At 38.5% G+C, this 26,846-nt stretch overlaps 2 protein-coding genes and 1 pseudogene across 5 annotated transcripts in view; 1 reads left to right on the top strand and 2 right to left on the bottom strand.

Annotated features, from left to right (window-relative positions):
• PLEK (pleckstrin) overlaps positions 1-26,846 on the top strand; it is a 138,031-nt gene that overhangs the window by 24,906 nt on the left and 86,279 nt on the right. Inside the window, exon 3 of one of the 2 annotated variants that reach the window (XM_081265356.1) lies at positions 26,120-26,190. The exons of the other annotated variant lie outside the window; for it this stretch is intronic. The gene's annotated coding sequence lies outside the window, so the exon portion shown is untranslated. The remainder of the gene's footprint in view (positions 1-26,119; positions 26,191-26,846) is intronic. 2 annotated transcript variants of the gene reach the window in all.
• Positions 9,114-26,846, bottom strand: part of CNRIP1 (cannabinoid receptor interacting protein 1) — a 32,362-nt gene continuing 14,629 nt past the window's right edge. The window contains exon 3 of one of the 2 annotated variants that reach the window (XM_081265360.1): positions 9,114-10,084. In XM_081265360.1, coding sequence (XP_081121486.1) covers positions 9,920-10,084 — 165 coding nt within the window. In that variant the 3' untranslated portion in view covers positions 9,114-9,919. The remainder of the gene's footprint in view (positions 10,085-26,846) is intronic. The other variant, XM_081265359.1, reaches the window with a different exon arrangement.
• On the bottom strand, positions 18,805-20,710 carry LOC308632696 (RNA-binding motif protein, X-linked 2-like; annotated as a pseudogene). The gene has a single exon. The product of its transcript is annotated as an RNA-binding motif protein, X-linked 2-like (transcript).

Below are 26,846 nucleotides of genomic sequence, written 5' to 3'. Positions count from 1 at the left end.
CCTCCTGATTAGATTCCACTAATTCCTCAAGATACAGCTCAAATATTATCTATGAAGCTGCCTCCTATTCCTAGCAGACTCCTCCTCTCTGCTCTCATGTATTTTATATCCCCTTCTAAACCATATTTTATCATCAATATTTAGCCATAAGCAATTTGATTACATATCATCACACTTCCATTACCATCTTCTGCCCCCAGGGTACCTGGCAGGAGAATGCTTATTGAATGAATCTGTGCACATCCTGAAGGACTTAGTGAATAAACCCTGTAGCAGTGATTTCCAAACTTTAATGTGTTAAGACTCACCTAAAGTGCTCATTAAAACGCAGATGCTTTGGACCTACTCTCTGAGAGTTCACTTGATTTGACAGGTCTACAAAGGTGGAGCTCAGGGGAATGTACATTTTAACAAGCGTCCCAGATAATTCTGATGGCTGTGAGACGCCTTCCCTAGGAAGGCACAGCATGTAATTTGAAGAAAAAAAAAATGGCCAAGAACATTTGTTCCTGGAGATGGCACTCGCTGAAGAATGTTCTTATGCCCTTAAGAGATCCCTTGAGGTAGTTGTTCTTGGCACTCCTGAGAATAAATAGATACCAGCCTAAGTTTGATAAAACGACAGTGAATTCCGGAAAGATTATAAAGAAGCATCAAGGAAAGTACAGGGCTGGGCTGTTTCTTTTTTGGGATGATTGTCATCAATCCCCATATGCTTGTTTTGTTAGAATCGTCACTGTTTAGCCAAGCCCAAGCTGTTTTCATTAATATGTTGCATTTGTGTCAAGCGTCTCTTTGGAGGTTCTCCAAGCATTTTAGCAGCTTTAAAGCCTGTCTTCCCTCATTCCCTGAGGGAGGAACAAGCACAAGTTCATGCCGCCAACTCGTTAGAGGCATTGCTCAAGAGCAGCTCCTGGGACACCAGATGCAGGCAAGAGCAAGAGTGGGCTAATTCCCAGCCCCCTCCCCTCTGCTCTGTCTCATTTTCCCCACCCACCCTGCCAAATGCTCATATTGTCTTTAGCAGGTGGCTTCCACCCCTGCCTTCAAGTCTGCTCAATTTCCCTCCCAAGATAGATAAGCTCCAAAAAGATTCACAGGTTCTATGCAATGCAGAAATGCATCCTGAATGCACATTGGGCAGAACAAAACCTTGAACAATTAATCCAAGAGGATTTGCAGAAACCATGGGAAACATGGATTTGGTTATGGATTAAAAGATAAGAAATTTTAGGCAGCAGGTGTCCACTAGTCTCCTAGATGTCTGGGGGATCTAGACTTAGCTACCTGGATCTACTTGAACTCACACGCAGGCTCCTCATTCTTATGATTAATCTCTGGGCAAGCCTCCTGTGAGTTCTTAATCTTGCATTTTCCAACAGACTCTGATTTCTTATATCTGTTCTCAGGCCAATGAGGTTAGTCCAGTTGAGTTAACCCAGTGTTGATCAAGGCATTACTCTGACTCTGCTTTTTCTAGGTTCTCCCTCCCAAATCATGGTCTCTACTTCCCAGCTCCATTACTCCAGATTCAATAAAGTACTACTTAAGAGTCAAAGCAAGATACGTATATTCAAAGCAAACCAGCTAAGGGGAAGAGGAGGGAACCACACTGGCAGCTACACCTTGGTGTGCCTATTCAGTAGTCTGTATGCTCCTCTGGGGATAATCATTCATGCTTTTTGGAATTGGCCTGACTTGATGGCTTGAGCTCTGGCCTTGTGGGCCACTTAGTGCATTAGTGATTTTATGTATGTTTATTTGTTTAAATAAGCATAGAGTAAAATTAACTCTTTCTCTCTCTCTCTCTCTCTGTGTGTGTGTATGTGTGTGTGTGTATGGTTCTATGAATTTAACATATGTATAGGTTCATGCAATCTCCACCATTATCAAGGTGCAGAACACCTCCATCACTTTAGAAAACTCCCTCGTGGTGTCCCTTTGAGTGTATTCAAACATTGTTTTAAGGACTTGATCTCAAAAAAAAAAATCTCTTGGGAAAGGTTAAGTTCTATAGAAAAAGTTAAGAAAGAAAATAATTTTGACATTTCAAATTTTGCTTCAAACAAAGAGGGAGGATGTCACTAATGTCATTGTTACCTCTTGGGCCTTGGCCTTCACAGGAATGGTCATCTCAGAGGAAGGGAAATGTCAGCCTCTGGGGTTGTCAGAAGCCCAGAGTTCAGGAGGAGGAGGGGAAGTATGTTTGAATCGTACTGATTTAGGTTTCCATTCTGCCTCTTCTGCTCACACAAACTGTGTGACCTCTGGCAGGCAGCTTAACTTCTCTGAGCTTCCTGTCTTCATTTTTGCAATGCCAATCATATATACTTTATAGGAGAGTTTGGAGGCTCTAATGAGGTAGTATATATAAAACCTCTGCACACAACAGGCCTTCAATGCCTGCTAATTTTGCCTCTTCTTTCTCAGTTTAATCCACCCCTTGACCTCCAATAGACCCACATCCAAACTAGCTCACTCTGAGTTTATCTTATTTTTAAGAATTTCAGAGAAAAAAGATGGGTTAATTCTTCTCCTAATCCATCTTATGACTTTTAACTGTACCTGACAGGAAATGATTTCTTGTCACTAACTTACAACAATTGCTTTTTTATTTGAGTCTAGTTCCACTGTAGGTTCCTCAGCAAAAAAGAAGAGCAACTGGTCTAGATTATCCAGATATTGTAGACCATGCTATTGCAATGACTGAGCCCCAAGTGTTTTGATAATTTACCAGAAAAGAAAAAAAGAAAGAAAGAGGGAAAGAGGGAGAGAGAAAGAGAAAGAGAAAGAAGGACTGATACAGCATAAGGGGATAGAGAAATGACAGAAGCAAAATGTCAACTGCAAAATCCAGGTGATCGGTATGTATATGTTTCTTGTGCAGGTTTTTCAAATATATATATATATATATATATATATATATATATATATATATATATATATATATGTGTGTGTGTGTGTGTGTGTGTGTGTGTGTGTGTATTTCAGCATTTTTCACAATAATATGTTGGGAGAGAAGTTTATTGTTTCTTTTATGCTACAGGTCCAACAAAAATTAATAGGGTTCTACTCCCTGTCTTCTCACTCCAGGGCCCAGGATGATGGATCCTCTTGGAAGTGGCTGGTTGCCACAGCAAAGGGAAAGAGAGCTCTGCTGAGCATTGCACAGATAGAGGCTATTCCAGCCTGGAAGTGACACATGTCACTTTTTCTCACAACTCATTGGCAGGGCTACTGGCACATGAGCCTGCTGATGGCCACAGATGTACAGTCTTGTCATGTGCCCAGATCGGGGAGGGCTGGAAATATGTGGTCAGCAGCGCAGGTGGTTATTACCCATAAATAAACAACTTCAGACACTCCTTCAAAGAACTACAGACCTCGGCATCATTGCTGTTCCTGCTACTAACATGAAAAGGCAAATTCATAGGAAGCAATATCATAAGAGAATTCAGAAGTGTTTTCTTCCTCATTTGCTTTCCTTCTTTAAAAGTCTCCTTTAAATGGAGCAGGAGAACTAAGCCACTAAAGGCTAATATATTCCAAACTTCTCACTGGCTGGTGTTTCAGTCAACCAGCCAGCCAGCCAGCCAGCCGGCCAGCCAGTCAGCCAGCTAGCTCTTTCTAGAATCTCATCACCTTTTTATTGAGTCAGCTCATTTTCACTGAGTCAGAAAGATGTGGAAGTTTTCCAAGGAACTTAAGAAAAACAGAAGTTTAGATAGAGGGAGCCTGGGGAAGCTTTTCAGAAATGGGATAATAAAATAAAATATTTGAATAAGCAACATTTCAAAATTATTCTTGACTCATCATTTTAGAGGAGTCGGGAAAGACTTCATAGCGGAGGTGACATTTAAGCTGGCACTTTGCTAGGTAGAAAGTGGAGCTGGGCATTCCAAGCAGAAGGAACAGGTTGTGCAGTGGCAAGGAAACTGTTTGGGCTTGGGATATGTGAAGGAGAATAAGAAATTCACCGTGGCCAGAGGCTTGTGTGTATATCAGGATTATATAAAATACTAACATAGGACTAAAAATGTTATATTTTTTATGTTAGCAAGCAGGAAATGAAATACCCTTATTTCCAAAGAAAACTTTTAAATTTATCTTTATTTAGTGGTCTAATGGCAGTCAAGCTGACTTCAAAGGGAAAAGACCATCTCTGAGTAACTTGCTACGTGGAATACAGTAGTGCCCCTTTATCCAAGATTTCACTCTCCATGGTTTTAGTCAGCTGGGTCAATGATGGTCTGAAAATATTAAATGGAAAATTCCAGAAACAAACAATTCATAAGTTTTAAACTGAATGCCTCTGTGTGATGAAAGCCCTTTCATTATAGCACACCGTGCTATATATTTGCTCTATTTTATTATTGTTGTTGTTAAATTCTTACTGTGCCTAACTTATAAACTAAATTGTTTTTAATGGGTATAGAGTTATGGAAAATATAGCATTCAGGGAGGGATCTTAGAACATATCTTCTACAGATTAGAAGGGGACTGCTGTACTACAGGTAGATGAGTTTCTAGAAATAGAATCTTTCTGGCTTTTAGGCAATAGTTAAGTCATATATATTTAAAAATATATCCACAGTAGTTTTCTTTGTGAAAAGCAAGTACTCTATTTGGCTACAAACAAATTAAGGCAAAGCTCCCAGATTGAAAACAAATACTGGGATCTGTGGTTGTGGCTCAGTGGTAGAGCATTTGCCTTACATGTGTGAAACCCTGAGTTCGATCCTCAGCACCACATTAAAAAAATAAGCAAAACAAAGTTATATATATATATAGTATTTGTAAAAAACAAAAACAAACACTGCAGGAGTGTGGGCATGTAATGAGGTAATTTTAGATAAAATGTGTTTTTCAAGAGGAAGGTGAGGGAAAGAAGAGAAACTTACATATTAGATGTGTCATTGAATCCTAACAGACTTTTTTTCTCACCATTTTATCAATGAGAAAATCAAGAATCAAGTACAGAAGTCTCTTATAGAATTAGCTGCTTAAACTTGAGCCTCATATTCAACCTCTGAGATTTATTTTTTCTCTGCAAAATGAGGATATGACACATGTTGCTTACCTGCTTACCTAGAAGGCTCAAGAGGATTGAAATAATAATAAATAGAAATTTTGGCACCATTCTTGACCTTTACCTAACTTAGATTCTCTGATTCTCTCCTGATGTTTGTATATTAGTCAAAACTGGGTCTTTATAAAAGTGACTTAAAGAAGGCTGTTTGCGGAAAAAGTCTTCTAAGGACATTTGTCCCTCGATGACCATAGAGGACTGGTTCCAGGATGCCCGAATCCACAGATGCTCAAGTCCCTCATGTAAAATGTTGTAGTATTTGCATCTAACCTGCACACATCCTCTTGCATACTTTAAAAATGTTTCTGGGTTACTCATAATATCTATTGCAGTATAAATACAATGTAAATAGTTACCATGCTTTAGAAAATAATGATGTCAAAGAGTCTACACATATTTAAATACAAAGCAATTTTTTTCCAAATATGTTTGATCCATAGTTGATTGAATCCCCAGGTGCAAAACTTTATGGTATGGGGAGCTAACTGTACATTACTTCAAATATATTTTTAAAAATTTTTCTTAGTTATGCATGGATACAATATCTTTATTTTGTTTATTTATTTTTATGTGGTACTGAGGATCGAACCCAGTGCCTCACATGTACAAGCAAGCACTCTGCCAATGAGCCACACAACCCCAGCCTGCAAATCATTTATTTTTAGGTGGACACAATACCTTTATTTTACATTTACGTGGTGCTGAGACTCGAACCCAGTGCCTCGTGCATGCTAGGTGAGCAGCTCTACCACTGAGCCACAACCCCAGCCCCCCCCCCCTTTTTAATTTTTTAATATTTATTTTTTAGTTTTCGGCGAACACAGATCTTTATTTGTATGTGGTGCTGAGGATCGAACCCAGGCCACACACATGCCAGGCAAGCGCGCTACCGCTTGAGCCACATCCCCAGCCCCATCATTTATTTTTAAATAATTTAAAAAATGAAATCTTCATGTATATTTTCCCCAGTGTGTGTGTGTGTGTGTGTGTGTGTGTGTGTGTGTGTACATAGTGAGTCTAATCTCTGGCCATTAATATTAACTAAAGTCCATGCATAGAATATTCTAGGGAAATGAATTTTATTTCTTTAAATGTCTTCAGTTTTTCTCCTTGCATTTTAAATAATTTTGTCTGGAAATGTATCTCTCCATTTTGAAAAATATTTTTAGTTGTAGATGGACACAATAGCTTTATTTTATTTACTTATTTTTATGTGGTGCTGAGGATTGAATCCAGTGCCTCATACAAGTGAGGCAAGCACACCACCACTGAGCTACAATCCCAGCCCTCCTCCCTTTTCTTAAAATGTACCAAACAATGATGTTACATACACAGCACTGTCCTAAAGGTTTTACATATATTGACTTATTTAATCTCCAAAACAACTCTACAAGATAAATATTATCATCTCTATATTGCAAATGAGAAAATAAGGCCCAGAGATATTAAGTGACTTGCCTAACATCACATAGCTAATAAGCATCTGGGCCAGGGTATGAGTGGAAGTTTTTGGGTCCAGAATCTGAACTTTTAAACACTGATCAGGCATGATATATTACTTAAGATAATGGACCATCTTCCTAAATAAATCAGAGCCCCAATTTTATATATATATATATTTAATATCTACAGAAGCTAATGTAGTTTAGTAGAGGATTGTGTTCCTATAGTATAAGAAATGTCCCCATCTATTATATTTTGACTTTTTTTTATATTTTTTTACATTTTTTGTCCTACCTCTATTAGAAAATTATTTTCCATATACTTACCTTTACCAATTACCTTCTTTCCTCTAATTATTCTGCTTTCAATTTCCAAAGAACCAGAGACTGAACACCCTACCTGTTAGAACTGTGTCTAAACTGGGAATCATGAGGCCTTGAGGGAAAACCCAAGCCTTTAGTGGATGGACTTTATAACATCTGTGACGGGGATCTTTAGTTTTGGGCATGTTTTCTGTTCTCAGTGGTGTCCAGATAATTCAGATAGATGGATAAGTGACTTTTCAACAAGCAAGGTGTCACAAAATATAAATTCAAGGGATTTCTCCTGTTCCACCTGTTCAAAAATGTTTTAGTCATCATCCTAATTAGAAGGGTGGCCTAGTTCCTCAAGCTTCTGAGTAGCCATCTGATGCTTGGAAGTAGAGAGACGTGGTTACAACTTGAATAAAAATAGCCCTTCCAGATGGCTGAGGGGCAAAGTTACAACTCAGCAGCTTGATATAGCTGAGCACTCATATTTTGGAGTGGGAGGAGAGCTGTGAGAGAAGTGGCCAGAGAAACTGGGCCTGAGTCCAATCCTAAGGAGAACAGTATATGCCAGGAGCGATCATTTAACGTGGCAGACTAGCCGTTAAGATTTCCTGTTACTTCATCTCCATCTCCTCCTCACCTCCTTTGATTCAATCTTGCCTCAGATCTGAAGGGAAAACACATACACAATACCCTCCCTCCCACAGAGGAGTGGGAAGATAAGCCATGCAGGAGCAGGGGGTCATGAGTACCACTAACACCTTGGGTGAGCCTGAGTGTTTGCTTCACCTCTCTGTATTCCAATTTGCTTGTCTCAGAATGATGGAGACTTCAAAAATCCTTTAAGATGTATAAGTTAGTGGATAATCAAAAATGCTTAAAGCTGGGCACAGTGGGACATGCCTCTAATCCCAGTGGTTAGGGAGGCTGAGGCAGGAGGATCACCATTTCAAAGCCAGCTTCAGCAATTTGGCAAGGCCCTAAGCAATTTAACAGAAGCCTGTCTCAAAATAAAATATAAAAAAAAAAAAAAAAAGGACTGGGGATATGGCTCAGTGGTTAAGAGCCCCTGGGTTCAATTCCTAGTACAAAAAAAAAAAAAAAGATATGCTTGAGCTTTGTAAAATTCTCTATTTATATTTATTCTATATTCCACAGTTCCCCTAGCCCTGCCTTGACTCATTTCAAACCTGAAATGAAGCCTTTAGTATTTTAAAGCATGGAATATTGCAAATGTCATGATATTATTTTTACCCCTGAAAACAAATACTAAAGCTCTGAGAGATGAGTCACTGGTTTAAAACCTTATTTCACAAATGAAAGTGTTTACAATCAAATGCTTAAATAGTGCAATAGACACAGTTCTCTCATTTTTCTACTTTCTAACTGCCCTTTATTTCTATTGAACATTCCGGAAGAAAACTGCAGCCTCTGTAAAACTTAATGTACTCTATTAAATCTCTCAAAGTCTGGTCAAAAAAATGAATGTTGGTTTTAAAAATATGGCCATAAGGAATGGGTTTGTGCTTATCTTTGGCAGTTGTAATAGATGGTTATTTTTCAAAAACAAGCTAATCCAGAAATTCTTTTAACACTGCTCTCTTTTAACACCATTTCTTAGCCCAATGCCAGGGCATGACTGTTCCCTGGTGGCAGTACAGACTCATTGCAAGCAAGCTTCTTAAAGGGGGAAAAGAATTTGATTGCCAGCCTCCCAAATTCAGTATTATAATAATCCAACTCTTCAAAACACTCCCACTTGTCTTGCACATTCTTACACAGAAGATTCACAGGTATCAAAAACATCTCCTACCACCTTATGCAACACCATAAAATTTGTGCTGCCCAAGGGAATAGCACAATATTGTTGGAAAGCAGGATGTAACTTTTTCAACAGGAAGTTTCTTTTCCTCTTCTGGAACTATCTGAAGTGCAGGCTTTGTGCTAGGTACCCTAGTTTATGCATACTTCTCCAGCTCCATACCCTGTGGCTATGAACTGCATGGCTGACTAATGGAGAAGTGGTCCATAGGAGGAGGAATAGAGTGAGGAAAGGGTCAAGCATTTTCTGATTGTCTGCCAAGTTCCTGGGCCTGTGCTTCCCTGTTAGAGCTGGCTGGAACACCCCCATTATACAGGTGTGCTAATTCTCCTCCAGGTACATCCCCCTTGCCCTGTAGCATACAGACCTAAGAACAGGCCCTGAAGGATAAGCCCTCCTGTTATATAGCTGTTATCCAAATTAGGAATGAAAATCAGCACATGATTTTTAATACCTTTATTAAGAAATATCAAAAGTTCATTACAGTTCCATACACAGTTTTACAAAATTCAAATGGGGAAATGTAGGATGCCATCAATGTGCACATTTGAACACTATGGTTGCTTGCCAGAGGGGTGACCCTACAACTCCAGTCACTGAGTTTCCCAGTGGTCCATAGCAATGCTTTTCCTCAGTTTCCATTAGGTCATAGCACAGTATCTTAAATTACCTGAAGGAATAACATTAGAAAGACGTCTTACATATTTGTCCTTCTGTTTTGTCATTCATTATCCCCTGAAAAAGCTGTTTCTAGGAAATACAACATTTGAGTTCCAGTTAGTGTTGTTTGTATTACATTTTCACAAAGGCTGCTTTGAAAGCTGGCAAACAACGTGTTTCACGTTACCACATTACACACGGGAGGACCCAAGCACATTAAAAAAATTTAACAATGAAAAAAGGAGGCAATTACTTATTTTGGAAACAAAATACAACTATCATTCAGTGGAACCCTTGAGTCTAGGACATGCCTACCACTTCCACTGACCCCCACTGCATGACTGAGCACAACTGGATGCAGGAACACCAGCACACAATACAGGAAGGAGTATATTGGGGCATGGTACATCATCTTTTATGTTTGGGGGTGCTGTATCAGAGGGGAATTACACTTTCAAGTAACCGGGGATAGTAGGTCATCAGTACCAGATGGGAAACAGCCAGGGTGCATGTGCCTTGCTTAAGGCTTGTGCTGGTTTATTTAAAAGTAGATTTCTGGAGAGACGGTCCAGCAACATCGGAAAAGAGCTGTCTTCAGAGGAAGGACTCTTTGTTCACCCACATGAGACTGCGTGTCTCGTTGGGCTTGCACTCATACTCAATGACAGAGAAGGGGCTTCCCCATTGGCAGTGGTCTCGCTTGTGGTAATTGTAGAACTTGACTTGCCACACTGTCTCAAAGGTCCCAATGTCTGTGAACTGAAGGAAGAGAAACATGACCAATAAGACCTCACACTTGGATAAGCAATGAAAGAGAGCTAATGTCACTGGCATGGTGCTTGAACATCATGCCTAATCAATCAAGTCCCTCTCGGTCTGCAGAATTTAGGCCTTTGCATTTGTGAATTATCTTCCTTTGTTACCAGAGGTATTTTCTGGAAAGCTGTCTAGCATTTGCTATCATATTGCTTTTATCAAAAATAACTCTCTATATTGTTTTCCAAGCTCAGTTTTCTGAAAAATCATGTTAGAATCTCAGAATTGTAGAGCTTGCAGTAAAACTAAAACAAAATTTGCAGTACCCACCAAAGAAGGAGAGCTGGAAAGAAAAGAAGGAATTATGTATACTGGCTGTCTTTTGGTTTCTACTTCAGAAGACAGTAGTACCAGATAGTATCTGTTCAGCATAGCTAAACATAAGATACATTTGTCCTTCTACCATTAGTTTCAATTCTAGGAAAATATATTTAAGTTGAGGTGATAGCCACAAATATTTTATTGAAAGTATTTGACTGTTAAATTATCTGCTTTAACCATCAAATATTGACTTGTAAGTCAAGAGTCCATGCCCACATCTCAGACTTAGGGAATACTTTATTGGAAACCATAAACAATATTAGAGCATTTGCTATGTACCTTGCACATATAAAATTTTGTATAAGGCATGATTCCTGCTCTTAAGGAGCTTGAATTCTACTTCCAGAAGGTAGGCCTGGCAGATAGTTGCACAGAATTCTCCTAAGCCTAAGGTTGCATTTCTCTTGTAGCCAAGAAGAGGGCTCAGAATACCCTAGAGACCAGAGGCAGATGCTCAAGTGGCCTGTGGGGTTGCCTGACCCTGCCACCACCTCCTGGAGCTATTTAGGGGATTTGGCATTAAACAGTGTGATGCCTGTCGTTATTTTCTCCTCTGACCCTCCTGTCATGGGTGGGGACAGGGACTGACTTGGCAGGATTCTTAGACTAGTCAGGAGCCAGAAGACATGGAGAGAAGAAGGGCAGTGAGCAATAAGAGCCTTATGCTTTGCAGCTGATACAAGAGGAGGGTGATCAGGTGCTTCCCAGATAGCTTTCCAAGATGCTCTCAAAATTATATCCTGCACCATTGCCTCATCCTGCTAATTTGGTACCAAAACAAGATCTGGGCTTTCCTTTGGGAAATTTTCTTGATGTGAAACAGTGGATGATAGACCTAGAGTCCACCAAAATCCCAGGCATGAAAATATGGTCTCTGTTTTTAGAGAGTCATGGCTAAAGAACTATTTATACAAGCATAGTATCTTTCTTCATAATAGTCCCAGATTGGAATCAACCCAAACGTCTACTCATTCTCCTGGTGATAGGCAAGTTTGGTTATATTTATAACACGACATTCTGCTCAATAAAAAAAAAGTACATGCTAATTCAGGCAACAACAGGAATGGATTTTTTTTCTTTTCTTTCCCTTTTTATTTTTTTGGTGCTGTACTGGGATTGAACCTGAGGTGCTTTGCCACTGAGCCACATCCCCAGTCCTTATTTATTTATTTATTTATTTATTTATTTATTTAGAGACAGAGTCTTAATAATTTGCTGAGACTGCCCTTGAACTTACAATCTTCCTGCCTCAGCCTTCCCAATCATTGGGGTTAGAGGCCTGTGCTACTATACTTGGCAAACAGGGGTGGATCTTAAAGATATGCTGAGCAAAAATCTAGACCTTATGAACCCATCCTGAATGCTTCCATTTATTTAAAACTCCAAAAAAATGATAGCATAGAATCCATACTGACAGGAAACATTCGTGGTTATCTAAGTTCTGGGATGTGCAAGAGGGAACTTTCTAGAGATGATGGAAGCATTCTATAATTTGAATTGGGGTAGTGGTTACATAGATGTATGTAGGGTCAAACTCATTGAACTGTATGCTTAAAATGGGTACATGTATTATATGTAAGCTACGATACATTAACCAAGAAAAATAGAAATGTTCATTTTCAGTAAGCTACATGGATTCAGATAATCCAATGATACTGATGGGAATTGAATTATATAGCCTTTTGGAATGGTAACTTCCATCAAGTCAAAGGTGTGAGTACACTTGGGTCCAGCAATTCTACCTCTTATAATTTATCTTAAAAACATCACAAAGTTGAGAGCAATGAAAAGTTAAACTATAAATAGGAGTCTTTATATTATGTTAATTATGGAATGTCCAAATAGTGGATACCATGTAGCAATTTTAAATGTAAAATATTTAAACCTTTTCCATTATTTTGTATTGTTACATGAACTAAGCAAGTGTACTGTTACGAATGTGTAGAATTATTCAATCTTAATCATATTTGTTGCTGTTGAAAACTGATAGAATACATTTTATTTACTCCCATGTGCTATTTTCAAAATTTAATAATTTTTATAATCAGAAAGAAAATGTTAGGGCTGGGATTGTGGCTCAGCGGCAGAGCGCTTGCCTCACACATGTGAGGTGCTGGGTTTGATCCTCAGCACCACATAAAAATAAATAACAAAATAAAAATACATAAAAAGAAAATGCTAAAACCAAAATTGCATTTATGAGTTTTACCAAATAGTTACTATTCTTAGTATACAAGATTACATGAGTTAATTAGTAAGAACTACTAAAAATATATAGATATTAGACTGGAACACAGATTATTAAAAAGAAAAATAGTGTAACATCTGAACAACATTCAGATGTAATATTATTAGTAATTAAAGAAACACAGTCTTTTACTAGTCATTTATCAACTTAGTAAAACATTTCTAAACTTCTTGCTGGAAGCAATCTAAGCATTCAACATTATGATATGAAAATAGTAGCATATCCATATGATGGACTTAAAAGGGAAATTAGAGTTATTGATGCAAGAAAATGCTTAGAATAATGTTAACAGGAAAGAGAACTGTTTATATACATGAGCTCAAATATGTAAAATCAGATGCACAGAACAAAGAAAATGAAAAATACTAACTTAGCTGGGCACAGTAGCATATGCCTGTAATCTTAGAAGCTCAGAGGCTGAGGCAGGAGGATCTTGAGTTCAAAGCCAGCCTTAGCAACATAGTGAGGCCCTAAGCAACTCAGCAAGAAACTGTCTCTAATAAAATACAAAAAAGAGCTGCGTATGTGGCTCACTAGTTAAGGGCCTCTCGGTTCAATCCCTGGTAACAAACAAACAAACAAAAAAACCTAACCTATACATATAGAAAAAGAATTATCTCTATCTTTTCATTCAGATTTTCCTACAGTAAGGCTGGGGATGTAGCTCAGTGATAAAAATTTTTGCCTAATAGGGATGAGGCCCTGGGCTCAATCCTGATATCACCTTCCACCCCTGTCCCAGGGCCCTGCTACAAGAAATTTTCCTTGAAAAAAAAAAAGATACTTCTTTAATCCAGATTTTTATATGGTGAGTTGGGTTTATCATCCTTCAAAAATTAATACATATAAATGCCCAAATGAGAGTTTATAAATTTTACTAAGAATATGTACACTCTAATGAAAATATTACAAACCTTGTCAACAATAGAGAAATGGTGATATGAATAAATTGGAATTTGATTTTATAATTCAATAAGACATTTACAGTTTTTTTTTGTTGTTGTTTAGAACAAGAGTTTATTAAAACACAGTGAACACTATGAACATCCACATAGCTTCTCCAACTGTACCAGGGCAATGCAATAGGCTCAGATGTACCTGCTCCCAAGTACCAGGGCAATGCAATAGGCTCAGATGAATGCAACATATGTGGGGGGTTGGATTACAGCTGAGGAATCTGGGGTCAAGGACTTGGGACTTTTTGTGTAATGAGCAAACAAACCAGTATCCCTCCCCTGGAAAGCAAGTTTAAATAGTACTCACACTGTGATCACCTTGTCATACTTAGTTGCCTACATGACTGCAGCAATAGCTCAGTATTAGGAGATGGATAAGCTTTCAGTCTAAGCCAGCCAATAACATGAAGGTGTGCTCAGGGTCTAGGTACACAGCCTCTCCCAACAGACACATTTCTTTGCCTGAAAAGGTCTTAGAACCACACAGTTCAAGGCTCTTTCTATCATCCCTCCTAACTTCAATCTCATCCACAAGGGTTAGACCTGCATCCAGGCTCTTCCCAGCTTCCTCCCCATTTCCTTCGGTTTTCCTTAATCTCTTATGTCTAATCCCATCTTCACATCTGCTTCTCAGAGAGGCCAAACTAGCACAACTGGTGCCAGTGAAATAGGAAAACAGGCCATGGTAAGATGGGGTTCTGGACACTGTTGTGAGTGGGATATTGAGCACAAATAACCTATGACATAGGATGGCAGTCCACTGCTAACAATTTCTATGGAGATGGCCTAGGGGAATGGCCTTTCAGGTGTGCTAGCACCTTGAAATATGGGATGGGAACACTCAACCAGACATCCCTGAGGGTACTGATCCTGCAACCACTATGTTCTTCTCTAGTGCTATATCATATTATATAGCCCTTCCCCTGCACCAGAAGAGGCTACAAACTAATTCCCAAAGCCTAGAACTAATGTACCCCTCAGAGGAGCTGAATTCAGCCTCTCCTGATTATTAAGGGGATGAGTAGGGTTTAATCCCAACATAGCCTGGCTGCAAAATACTGGGCTTATTAAGTTAGAGCATACATACCAGCAAGCTACTAGAATCAGCTGACACACACCAACAAGAAAGCACTAGGTTTGGATTTCAAGGATGCTATATCAAGAAGGCCAGAAAAGCAAGATTTCAGACTTGGAAGCACTTTCTCAGGATTCACGATTTAACCCCCTGGCAAAGACCACAGTAGGCAAGCAGCCTCTAGGTGGCTCCTGGAAGGCTGGTAAAAGTAATGGCCAATGCTGAAAAAAATAGTGGCCTTAGCTGCCTTGGAAAACAGCACAGAAAGAAAAAGTCAAAAGAAAAGGGTATACTGGAGTGGAGGGACTATGTGATCAAAAACCCTATCATATGACAGTGCTCCACAGAGGGGTCAGAGAAAACAAGGGCCATCAGGAATGTACTGGTGACAAGGGCACTAGCATGCCTAAGGTCAGGGTAGCCTCTGCTGCAAGTCAAAGAGGACAGAGGGAAACCCTCAGAGGTGGACTCTAACATCCAAGGGAATAAAGGGGCTCCAGAGGAACAGAGAGTAGGTAGATGCACTTAAGCACCAGACTCAGGGAGGCCACAAATACTGTAACTACAAGGTCTGATGGGTAGCCAGGAGGGCTTTATTTTCAGGCAGTCTGGAAATGGCTAAAGGAACATGGTATCCCCAAGAGCAATACCAACAGCCAAACAAAGGTGTTACTTAGTATCTAGAGGCTGAAAAAGAGTGGAAGAACAGGAGCCTGAGTACTTTTCCTCTAATAAAAATTTATAATTTCTTAATCAACTCCCAGACTTCTTCAGCCCATTTTAGATCTGGAAAGAGGTATCTGGGTTCCTGGGGAGGACAATGGTACGCAATGACTTCCCTAAACTTCCCCAAAGGAACCTATAGCCACTTACTTGAATGTATGTACCCTGGGGGAAGAATATTCCAACATTTTGATGTACAGTGCACTGAGAACCTAAGTTGACTGATACCTAGAGACTGGAAGCATCATCACAGTGCCCGTTAAACTGAGGATTTATTGAGGCCAACTAACAACTAAGTTCTGAGTGACTCAAATAGGGCTCATAGTGAGCCTACTGATTTACTCAGTGGTCATTTCCTAGACCCAAGTATATAACTGGAATCGTTTTGGTAGTTGGAATAAGCCCCACAAGGGTTCCATTGCCTGTCGAGGAACAGCTGTCCCAATGAGGAAAGCCAAGTAGAAATGTCTAAAACTGAACGCCACGCTTGGACAAGATGGTAAATTATGATGATTAGTTTGTATTAATTTGTCTTAGGCTGGCTATAGCTCCCAGTTGTTCAAAACACTAAATCTAGGTGTTGCTGGGAAGATATTTTATAGATGTGATTAACATCTACCATCAACTGATCTTAAGATTACCCCTGATGAGTTGAGTGGGTCTCATCTAATCAGCTGAAAGCCTTAACAGTAAAAACTGTTCCCCTGGTAAAATTCTGCCTAAGGACTACAATGTCAACTCTGACCTTATGAATTTCAGGCTTACCTAATCAAGCCCTCACAACTGTGTGATTCAATTCTGTCACATTTTAAAACAACAAGACAAAATGATTCAGTCAACTGCATAGGCCTTTGTCACTGGCTAACACAGACCAGGCACTATGGGCACATGAACAAAATAGACACAATGGCAGAGACAGAGGCAAATAGCAAGGACTACTATTTATCAGGTCTGATCCTGCAGGACTTTTCTAAAAGGTGACTTTAGCTCAACAACCCACCATTGGTCTTGCTGGAACTTTCTTCTACCTGCATTACAAGAATTTTCCTAAACATCCTTCTTCCACTCTCTTCTTCAGACATCACACCTAACACCATAGTCTGACAGCTTTCCCACACTCCTCCAGCTCCCTCTCTATTCTTCTTTATGGGAATTTCAATCCCACCACAATCTCCTGCACAGATAATCAAGGACCTACCCAAACTAACACACAGGATAATCTAAGTACATATTAAAGCTCTGATCCTCCCTTTTTGCAGGGTCAGAAATTCAATTTCAACCACTTGTGTTTCTTCTTCTGTGAAGGGCCTATTCAGTTCTTTGCCCATTTATTAACTGAGTTATTATTTTTTTTTTGGTGTTATGTTGTTTGAGTTCTTTGCATACCATGGAGATTAATGCTCCATCTGACGTACAGGTAGCAAAGATTTTTTTTCCCATTCTGTAGGCTCTCTGTTCACATTCTTAATTGTTTCCTATGAAAAAATGTTCAACATCTCTAGCAATTACAGAAATGCAAATCAAAACTACAGTGAGATTCCATCTCACCCCAGTCAGAACAGCAATTATGAAGAATACAAGTAACAATTAATGTTGATGAGGATATGGGGGGAAAGGCACACTCGTACATTGATGATGGGACTAAAAATTGGTGCAAGCACTCTGGAAAGCAGTATGGAGATTCCTCAGAAAACGTGGAATGGAACCACCATTGGATCCAGCTATCCCACTCCTCGGTTTATACACAAAGGACTTAGTATCAGTATACTATAGTGATGCAGCCACATCAATGTTTATAGCAACTCCATTTACAATAGCTAAACTACGTAACCAACCTAGATGCCCCTCAATAGATGAATGAATAAAGAAAATGTGGCATATATACACAATGGAATATTACTCAGCCTTAAAGAAGAATGAAATTATGGCATTTGGCAGTAAATGGATGAACTGGAGCATATCATGCTAAGTGAAATAAGCCAATCCCAGAAAACCAGAGTCTGAATGTTCTCTCTGAAATGTAGATATTAACCAAAGGGAGGGTAGGGAGCAGAAGAACAGAAGTTCATTGCATTAGATAAAGGGGAATGAAGGAAAGGGAAGGGGTAAGGGAATAGGAAAGACAGAATGAATCAGACATAACTTTCCTTTGCTCATAAATGAATACATGACCACTCTAACTCCACATTATGTACCATCATAAGAATGGGATCCTAATTAGAATGGGTTGTACTCCATGTATGTACACTATGTCAAAATACACTCTGCTGTCATGTATATATCTAAAAACAAGAATTTTTAAAAAAAGAAAAGAAAGAAGTTGAAAATGAGCTCAGGATTTCAAAAAAGAGAAATTCAATTTTAACAATGGAGCACAAGTATTAAAGATCCTGTGAACCTGTTCCTCCCAAGGAACTGATAAGGACTGATAAGAAAACTAAGACTAACAATGAGAAGGAACTGCTAAGACCACCAGGACTGACAAGTGTTCCCATTGCAGCAAGAACTGCTACTTGAAGTGAAGTAGGCCCAGAAGGAAGCCTTATATAACTGGAACACAAAAAGGAAACTGACTAGCCAAAAGGTACAAACAACTCAAAAATCCATCCATAAACAAAATGTGATATATCTATACAATGGGATATTATGCAGCCATAAAAAGGAATGAAGTGTGAGCCAGGCATGGTGGTACACACCTGCAATCCCAGGAACCTGGGAGGCTGAGGTGAGAGAATCACTTAAGCCCATGAATTAAGAGATCAGCCTAGACAACACAGGAAGATCCCATCTCGAAAAAAAAAAAATATGAAGTACTGACACATGCTATGATATGGCTAAACCTTGAAAACATTATACTACGTGAAAGAAGACAGACACAAAGCACCACTGTTACATGGTTTCACTTCAAATAGACAGAAGAGGTAAATTCATAGAAACAGAAAGCAGACTTATGGCTGCCAAGGACTGGGAAAGGGAGGGAATGAAGAGTTATTGCTTAATGGGTAAAAGGTTTCATTTGGGGGTACTAAAAATGTTTTGGAACTAGACAGAGCTGGCGATTGTACAACCCTGTGAATGTGCCAAATGCCACTGAATTGTTTAAAATAGTTCATTTTTCATGTTATGTGAATTTCATCTTAATACAAATAAATAAATAAATAAATGGTAAGGAAAAAGATGCAGAGATATATCGATCACAAAAATAAAAATTAGAAAAAAGTATTTAAAAACTGGTTTTCAAGGAAAAGCTGGGGAGGGAACTGGCTAATTTTAGGAATCCTACCAATCCCTATAAAGCCACAATAATAAATGTTGGTGAGGATGTAGGGGAAAAGGCACACTCATACATTGCTGGTAGGCCTGCAAATTGGCACCAACTACACTGGAAAGCAGTATGGAGATACCTCAGAAAATGTGGAATGGAACCACCATTTGACCCAGCTATCCCAACCCTAGGTTTATACCCACAGGACTTAAAATCAACATATTAGAGTGACACAGCCACATCAATGTTTATAGCAGTCAATTCACAATAGCTAAATAGTTATATATAGTTTTATATAATTCCATGTGCTTCTGAGGTGGTCCTATATTCCTGGGCTCTAAATACCTACCGCAAACAATACATTTATAGAATTATCTGGTATTCTCCCTTTCTGGCAATTTCACCTCAAATTGGGGTCTATAGGTTAATATTTATGAACTAAAATTCAGGGCACATACTCTGATGAAGTACCAAGTATATTCCCAGGGACAATGGACAGTACCAAAAAATTTGGGATAACTGGCTGTTGAAATTACAACTTTCTTAACAAATCTACTATGAAGGGATTAAAAGAACTCAGTCACAGAGATTTTATATATGGGAATATTAACAGCAGAACTGAATCTGATTACGTTTTTTAAAAACAATTCATTTTTCAATTAACCGGGCAGTTGGAACAGGCTTCAGTATCGCCTATGCTCACTGGGATTGGAAGTCTCCCGCTCCCGGGAGTGCTGGGCCCTTTTATGTCGACGGGATTTATCTTGACTACTACTTCTACTTCTGTGACTCCGCCTTCCAGAATGCCCATGGCTCCTGCTTCTACTCCTGTGACTCCACCCTTCAGAATGCCCACTGTGACGGCTAGAATGTGTGTCTGAGCTTCGCCCTCTATCCTTATTCCTATTCTTGTCTTCTCTTGCCTCCTTCTTGCTTGAGGGCTTGTGCTCATCCTTGGGTTTCTCCTTCTTGAGCTCCCTCTCTGGGCCCTCTGCTCTAACATGGCAGGAAGTCTTGACATCAGGGGAGCGTGGGTAGTGCTTCTGTCCCTCTCTTGATTCAGACTTCTGAACCTTCTCTGAGTTCTTACCGCTGTGTTTCTTAGGGGCAGGGTCATCCTTTTCTTTTATTGTCTTGCTTCCGAGAGATGAAGAAGATGGCTGCTCTGCTTTTACCTCCCTGTCAGTCTTCTCTTTGTCTTTCTTTTCTTTTTTTCCTTTTTCTCTTTTTTGTGCTTTTTTGTGGGTCTGTCATCTTCTAAACTCTCAGATGAACTCGATGAGGGGGTCTTAGCCCCACAGCCCTTCTCCTGGAGTTCTTTGGTCACATCATCTGCTTCTTCTGAGTCCTTAGGAGCCTGATGGTTAGACACATGATCCACACAAATAGTTCTTCCTTTTATCTTGATCCCATTAAAATTGTCAACAGCCAGAACTGTGCTCCTTTGGTCTTCATAGCAGAGGAAACAAAACCCTTTGGATTTCCCAGTCTTCTTGTCTCGCACAAGATTAATGTTAACAATCTCCTCATGTTGTGAGAACACACAGATGATGTCTCCTTCAGTCAGTTCATAAGGAAGCCCTCCCAGAAAGATCCAGGTGCTGTCTTTGTACTCGGAGTGCCAGGACACCTTTTCCGCCACCCCAAGCTGGACCTCTCGCTTGTTCAGCTCGTTGATCAGCTTCACTTTAGTTAAAGGATTCATCTTCACAAATTCGCACTCGACCCATTTACAGGTTTAATAATAATTTTAATCAGAACAAGGCACTGCAATTTTAAATGGGACTGATGTTTAAAATTCAATAAAATTAGAATTTTATATTATAGTTTGGGCATGGTGGCACACACCTGTAATCCCAGCGGATCGGATGGCTAAGGCAGGAAGATTGCAAATTCAAAGCCAGCTTCAGCAAAAGCAAGGCACTAAGCAACTCAGAGAGACCCTGTCTCTAAATAAAATACAGAATAGGGCTGGGATGTGACTCAGTGCCCTAAGTTCAATCTCTGGTACCAAGAAAAAAAAATTATAAAAGTATCTTATAAATTATGTATATACCTATACATATTTTGTGTGTGTTGGGGATACTAAGAATTGGAGATTGAACCCAGGGTTGCTCTACCACTGAGCTACATCTCCAACCATTTTTATTTTGAGACAGGGTCTCACTGAGTTCAGGCCAGCCTCAAACTTCAATCCTCCTGACTCAGCCTCCTAAATCACTGGGATTACAGTGACCCCAGCTTAAATTATATATTTTATAATAAAATATTTTATTATAAACATTTTGCAAATACCAGTTAATCTTTTAAAAACCAGCAGTCTGAAATATGCTAGGAAAGTGAGAGAAACAATGCTGAGATCCTTTTTAAAATAAAGTTGGCTGGGAAAAAACAAAACAATCATGACCACAGGTAAGAAAAAAACTGAAGGCACTACACTTACATCTGAAAAAACCTTAATACCAGGAAGTCTCAATAGAAAAAATACCTGTCACACAAGAAACCAAAATAGAAATACATTGACAACAATGGTCATAGCAAAAGATGTGGGCTATTTCATTACTTATATTTCAGTTTTGGTTTCTAGTTTATTAGTGTTAGGTTCAAGGTTATGTGAAAGTAAACTTAACTGTTGTTCACTATAGATCTGCCTTCCCCTTTCCTGTGCCTTAGTTGTTCACACTTCCCGTTGACTTTCTTCCTATTTTTTCTTTTGGAGTTCTACCTCCTAGACCTCTTACTTCTTAGCTCAGAATTTCTTCTAATCTGGCAAAGAACAGATGGGGTCTCAAAAGCTGACATTCTTCTTAAAGAACAGAAGCACCTACACAGGCTCTCCACTCCCTCCTAACCCATCTGTCCCTTTCAAGGAAATCTACCCAGGCAGCCTCCTGGGTGATGCAAATTATAATCTAGTATAGTTCTGTGCAGTTGAACAACATTTTTATAGTACTTTTTTATATGTTATTTTTAGGTATACATGACAGTAGAGTGTATTTTGACATATGTATACAACATGGAGTTTTACTGGTCGTGTATTCACATATGAACAAAGGAAAGTTATGTTCTCATTCATTCTACTGTCTTTCCTATTCTCATCCCCCCTTCCCTTCATTCCCCTTTGTCTAATCAAATGAATTTCTTGAGTAGCATTCTTTTTTCTTTTTTAAAAAAATATTTTTCATTTTAGTTGTGAATGGACAAAATATCTTTATTTTATTTATTTTTATGTGGTGCTAAGGTTTGAACCCAGTGCCTCACATGTGTAAGGCAAGTGCTCCACCCCTGAGCTACAATCTGAACCTTTGAATAGCATTCTTTATACAATCTTCTGCTTATATCATTCCACTTCAATCTTGGGCCTGACTTTGTTAACTTCATTTTATGAATGAAAAACAAAACAAAACAAAAACAGAAACCAAAAAACCAGATTCAGGGAGGTTAAGAAATTTGCTTTGGGTCTAGACTTCAAAGCTACTTCATGATAAGTGCAGGTCAACAAACTTTGTCCCCTAATTCTTAATTAGAAGCTATTATTAATGTACCAAACTATTTACATAAGCAAAAGGGCTTTTCCTTTTTTTCTCCCTGAGAACTTACATGAATTGTCACATATAGAATGTGTGTAGAACATTGTTATGGACAATGGGCATTGCATTTGCCATGGTGTTCTACAAGTTGCAAGTCTAGTCACCTTTTTATTTCATAACAAATGTGCAATAGAATATATCCAGTTCCAAGGAAAGGAGACTCTTTAGTAGCCCTCCATTACAATGAAAAATCAGAAGAGCTCATGTCAAATACTTTCCATGGTCTTATAACAAATTGTCACAGAATCCTCAGAGAACTTCTTTCCATTCATCATGTCACCCACTTCTAGACATGTAAAATTCATAAAGAACAAGATCCACTCAACAGCCCACTGACTTGGACAAAACAATAACAATTATATTGATAGAAACATGATGTTGCTTTATTTTAAACAAACTGAGTATCAATACTCATCTATGATTTTTAGTGTGATGTGACCTATCAATTCCCACTGGATTTCAAACTACTCCATTCGTGTACTGCTTGGAGTTTTATTTTTGAAAATGTTTTTTATTTCTCTTATCTAAACAGATTTTTAAAAAAGTTTAAAGTTTAGTCTCATGTGATTGTGCCATTTTATATTTCTCCCAGTAATATGACAGTTTCTAAACATCATCTCCAATACCTAGCATAGCCAGACCTTTTAATTTTAGCCTGTCTAGTGATTATAAAATGGCAAGAAGAAAGGAAATAAAGAGCAGAAATCAATGAACCAGCAATGAAAGAATTATAGAGGGGGGAAAAATCAATGAAGCTAAATTTTTTTTAAAGAAAAAGTCCTCAAATTTGATAAACCCATAACAAAACTGAGGAAGAAAAGAAATATATCAGGAATGAAAAAAAAAAGGACATCATCATTACAGATACCATAGACTTTAATTAGGAAAATCTTAAGTTGCTTAAAACCTTGCTAAGTTGCTGAGGCTGACCTTAAACTGCCAATCCTCCTGCCTCAGCTTCCAGAGCTGCTGGAATTCCAGGGATGCACCACTGTGCCTGGCTCTCATTTCATTTTATGAGGCCAAAATTACCCTAATACCAAAACCTGACAAAGATACTAGAAATAAAGGAAAATTACAGACAAAAAAACAATTTCATGGACTTTTATAAAAATGTGCTTATAATTTCTATTTGCTTAAAATATTAGTAAATCAAACCCAGCAACATATAATTGGATAACATATCAGGACCAAAAAGTTTTCATCTTTGGAATTCAAGGATGGTTCAATATTTGAAAAACTGCCATATTACCTAACCAAATAAAGGAGAAAAACTATACATAAATCATGTATTGCACAACTTTATTTTAATCAATGATGGACTGCAAATATGATGGTGGTCCCATAAGATTACATTGCCTAGTTATATAATCGGTTTCTTAGTTTAAGTATACTCCATGATGCTTGCACAATGATGAAATTGCCTAATGATGCATTTATCAGAATGTATTCCCATCATTAAGTGACACATTACTATGATCATATCAGATGTAGAAAGGGTTCTGACAATGCAACATTAATTCTATTCTCAGCAAAGTAGAAATGGAAGGTAAATTCTTCAACCTTATTAAAAGGCATTGAAAAAAAATCAGTAGCTAACTTCCTCCTAAATGGTAAGACATTAAGTCCCTTCCATGTAAGATCAGAAATAAGGCAAGGGTATATGCTCTTACCACCCCTATTCACTCTTTATTGGAGGTCCTAGTCAGTGTCTTTAAGATAAGAGTCAGAAAAAAAAAGGAGGGAAGTAAAATTGTCTAACTATGTCTTCAGAAAACACCAGGCAATCTAACAAAAAGCTACTAGAATAAGTGCATTTAGTAAGATTTCAGGATAAAATATCAGTTTATAAAAATCACTATTTTGTAAACAAATATTAGCCATGAACGGTTGGTATTATTTTGCCAATTTTATAGGTTAATATAAATACTTCCCTATTTGTATTTTTTTACCAATATTGAAATCCAACTATTTTCATATATTTCTTGGCCATTCATATTTATTAACCTATCTTGAGTTTTTGTTCATTTTTCTGTTTTTCATAGGCTATGGCTATTTTTTTTCTCACTGGTTTATAATTTTTTTTTTGTATCAGTGATTGAACTCAGGGGTACTTGAACACTGAGCCCCATCCCCAGCTATTTTGTATTTTATTTAGAGACAGGGTCTCACTGAGTTGCTTAGTGCCTCATGGTTCCTGAGACTGGCTTTGAACTCATGATTCTCTTGCCTCAGCCTCTCCAGTGGCTGGGATTACAGGTGTGTACCACCATGCCTACCTTTTTTTTTTTTTTTTAATAACAAGGTCACACTCTTGCCAAATACTAAACCAAAGAGCTGGCATGTTAACTGACATTTTGGGGCATGCATGCATAAGGCTACCTCCCTTCATCACACACTCAACCTCACAACAACCTCATATCTCTCCCTGCCTCATACCTCCAAACACTCACCAGTTTCCCACTACAGGGGGCCAACACAAAGGAATATGATATTTGTGTGGACAGAATTTCTACCTGGACTCTCTTCTAGGAAGCACCAAATGGGGGAATTGGTCACATTAAAACACAAGTCAATACTTCTCTTTTTATTTATTTTTATTTTGTGGTACCAGGGATTGAACCCAGTGGTGCTCAACCACTGAGCCATATTCCCAACTCTTTATATTTTATTTTGAGATAGGGCCTTGCTGAGTTGCTTAGTGCCTTGCTAAGTTGCTGAGACTGGCTATAAATTTATCACCCTCCTGCCTCAGCCTCCCAGGCTGCTGTGATTACAAGTGTGCACCACCAAGCTTGGTTCAACACTACTATTGGAAGTGGGTGCTGAAAGTTATCAGACCTGGATATTGCTTTATTAGCTTCAAGTACCAGGGCCTCTGGAATTATTTGAGTTCACTGCCATTAGAGAGCATCTAATACCTGGCTTTGGAGGCCACTCACTGCTTCAGTGGGTGACAATGGACTGTGGAATGACATTAAGGTAGCACAGTGTGTATGGGTCATGTTAGATCAAGGTAACATGATTCAGGAGACTACATGTTATCAATAATTTATTTTACTAATCATCATTGGCATTTTAATCTAAATCACCCTTTACATTTATGAGTTCTATGATCCATGACAGAAATTTCATGTTATGTATGATCAAAGTTTTCAACGTTTACCTTTCGATTTCTTCCATGATTTTTTAAAGCTTAAATTAATTCTTTTCAGTTAAGAGTTTTTAAAAAGTTGGCTTTTTCCATCTGAAATATGTTTTGGAGTGTGGTATCAGAAAAGAAAAATAGTAATGTTTCCCTCACATAGCCAATTATCTCAGCATAATTCATTCAATGATTTTAAAATAAAAAATTACTTTATAAGAACTTTAGATTCCTAAGCAAGACTGACAAGAGTAGCATGTTTTATAGAGTTGATGTGAGGGTGCTGGTGGTAGATTGCTTGCCTAATACGTGTGAGGCACTGGGTTAGATCTTTAGCACCACATAAAAATAAATAAACAAACAAACAAACGAATAAGAGATATTGTGTTCATCTACAACCCAAGATATTTTTTAAAAAGGAGTTGAAGTGAAATATTAATTTGAAGCAGAAATACAAATGCTAAAATTGTCAGAATTGTAATGAAGCCTCAGAGGGCCAATAAGCTATTTTTTAAAAAATTTTTTTTTAGTTGTCAATGGACCTTTACTCGAAACAAGTGCTTCACACATGTTAGGCAAATGCTCTACCACTGAGCCACAATCCCAGCCCCATGCAATGAGCTATTTTTAAGTTATTCATCCTTTCACTTAACAGGCACTGCACTGGGAAAGTGTGAAGGAGGCTGTCACATGTGAGACTAACCCTTCTCTTCCAAGGACTAACGGGTCAGGAGAGGAGAACTCCCCAATTCTCTGGAGCCAATATGGGTTGGGGGAACTAAAGCTATAACTTCCAGAGGTTGCTATTCCTTCTTGGGCCTCTGGTCTTAGCAGGATGGTTTCCTACTTCTTCAGCTTTAAGTGTAAACAGAACACAAGACGGAGGTTCGGGGGAGATTAATTCAGTTTAGAAAGGCCTGATTCAGAACTCTTCCTAACTGGATCTGTAAAAAGCAAGAGTTTCTATATTCTTTTGAATTAATAAAGCATGAGGTTTTGTTTTAGTATAAGAAAGATTTAGACTTCGTCATTAAGAGAAAGGTGTCATTACTTAACATAAGTTTTGCTTGCCTAACCAAGCATCTGCTAAAAGATTGGAGACCCTTGTTACTATAACTCACAAATCCTTAGCCTCAGATATAGATGGATGCAATAATTTTATTTTGTTTATTTATTTTTATGTGGTGCTGAGGATCGAACCCTGTGCCTCAGCACTTTGCCACTGAGCCACAACCCCAGACCATCCTGAGCCTCAGAAGTAAAGCTGAGGTTCTTATGTATATTTTTACATCTAGGAGAAGCAGATGATTGATAATTAATTATTCCAAATAATGATTGCACAGCTGTTAGTGTGAGATTTGGCAATCTATTTGTAGCTGATC

The sequence above is a fragment of the Spermophilus citellus genome (genome assembly GCF_964194105.1).
Source record: "Spermophilus citellus genome assembly, chromosome: 13".
Taxonomy (NCBI): Eukaryota; Metazoa; Chordata; class Mammalia; order Rodentia; family Sciuridae; genus Spermophilus; species Spermophilus citellus.
The sequence above is the reverse complement of the archived record's forward strand: the minus strand, read 5'-3'. Positions and strand labels throughout refer to the sequence as shown.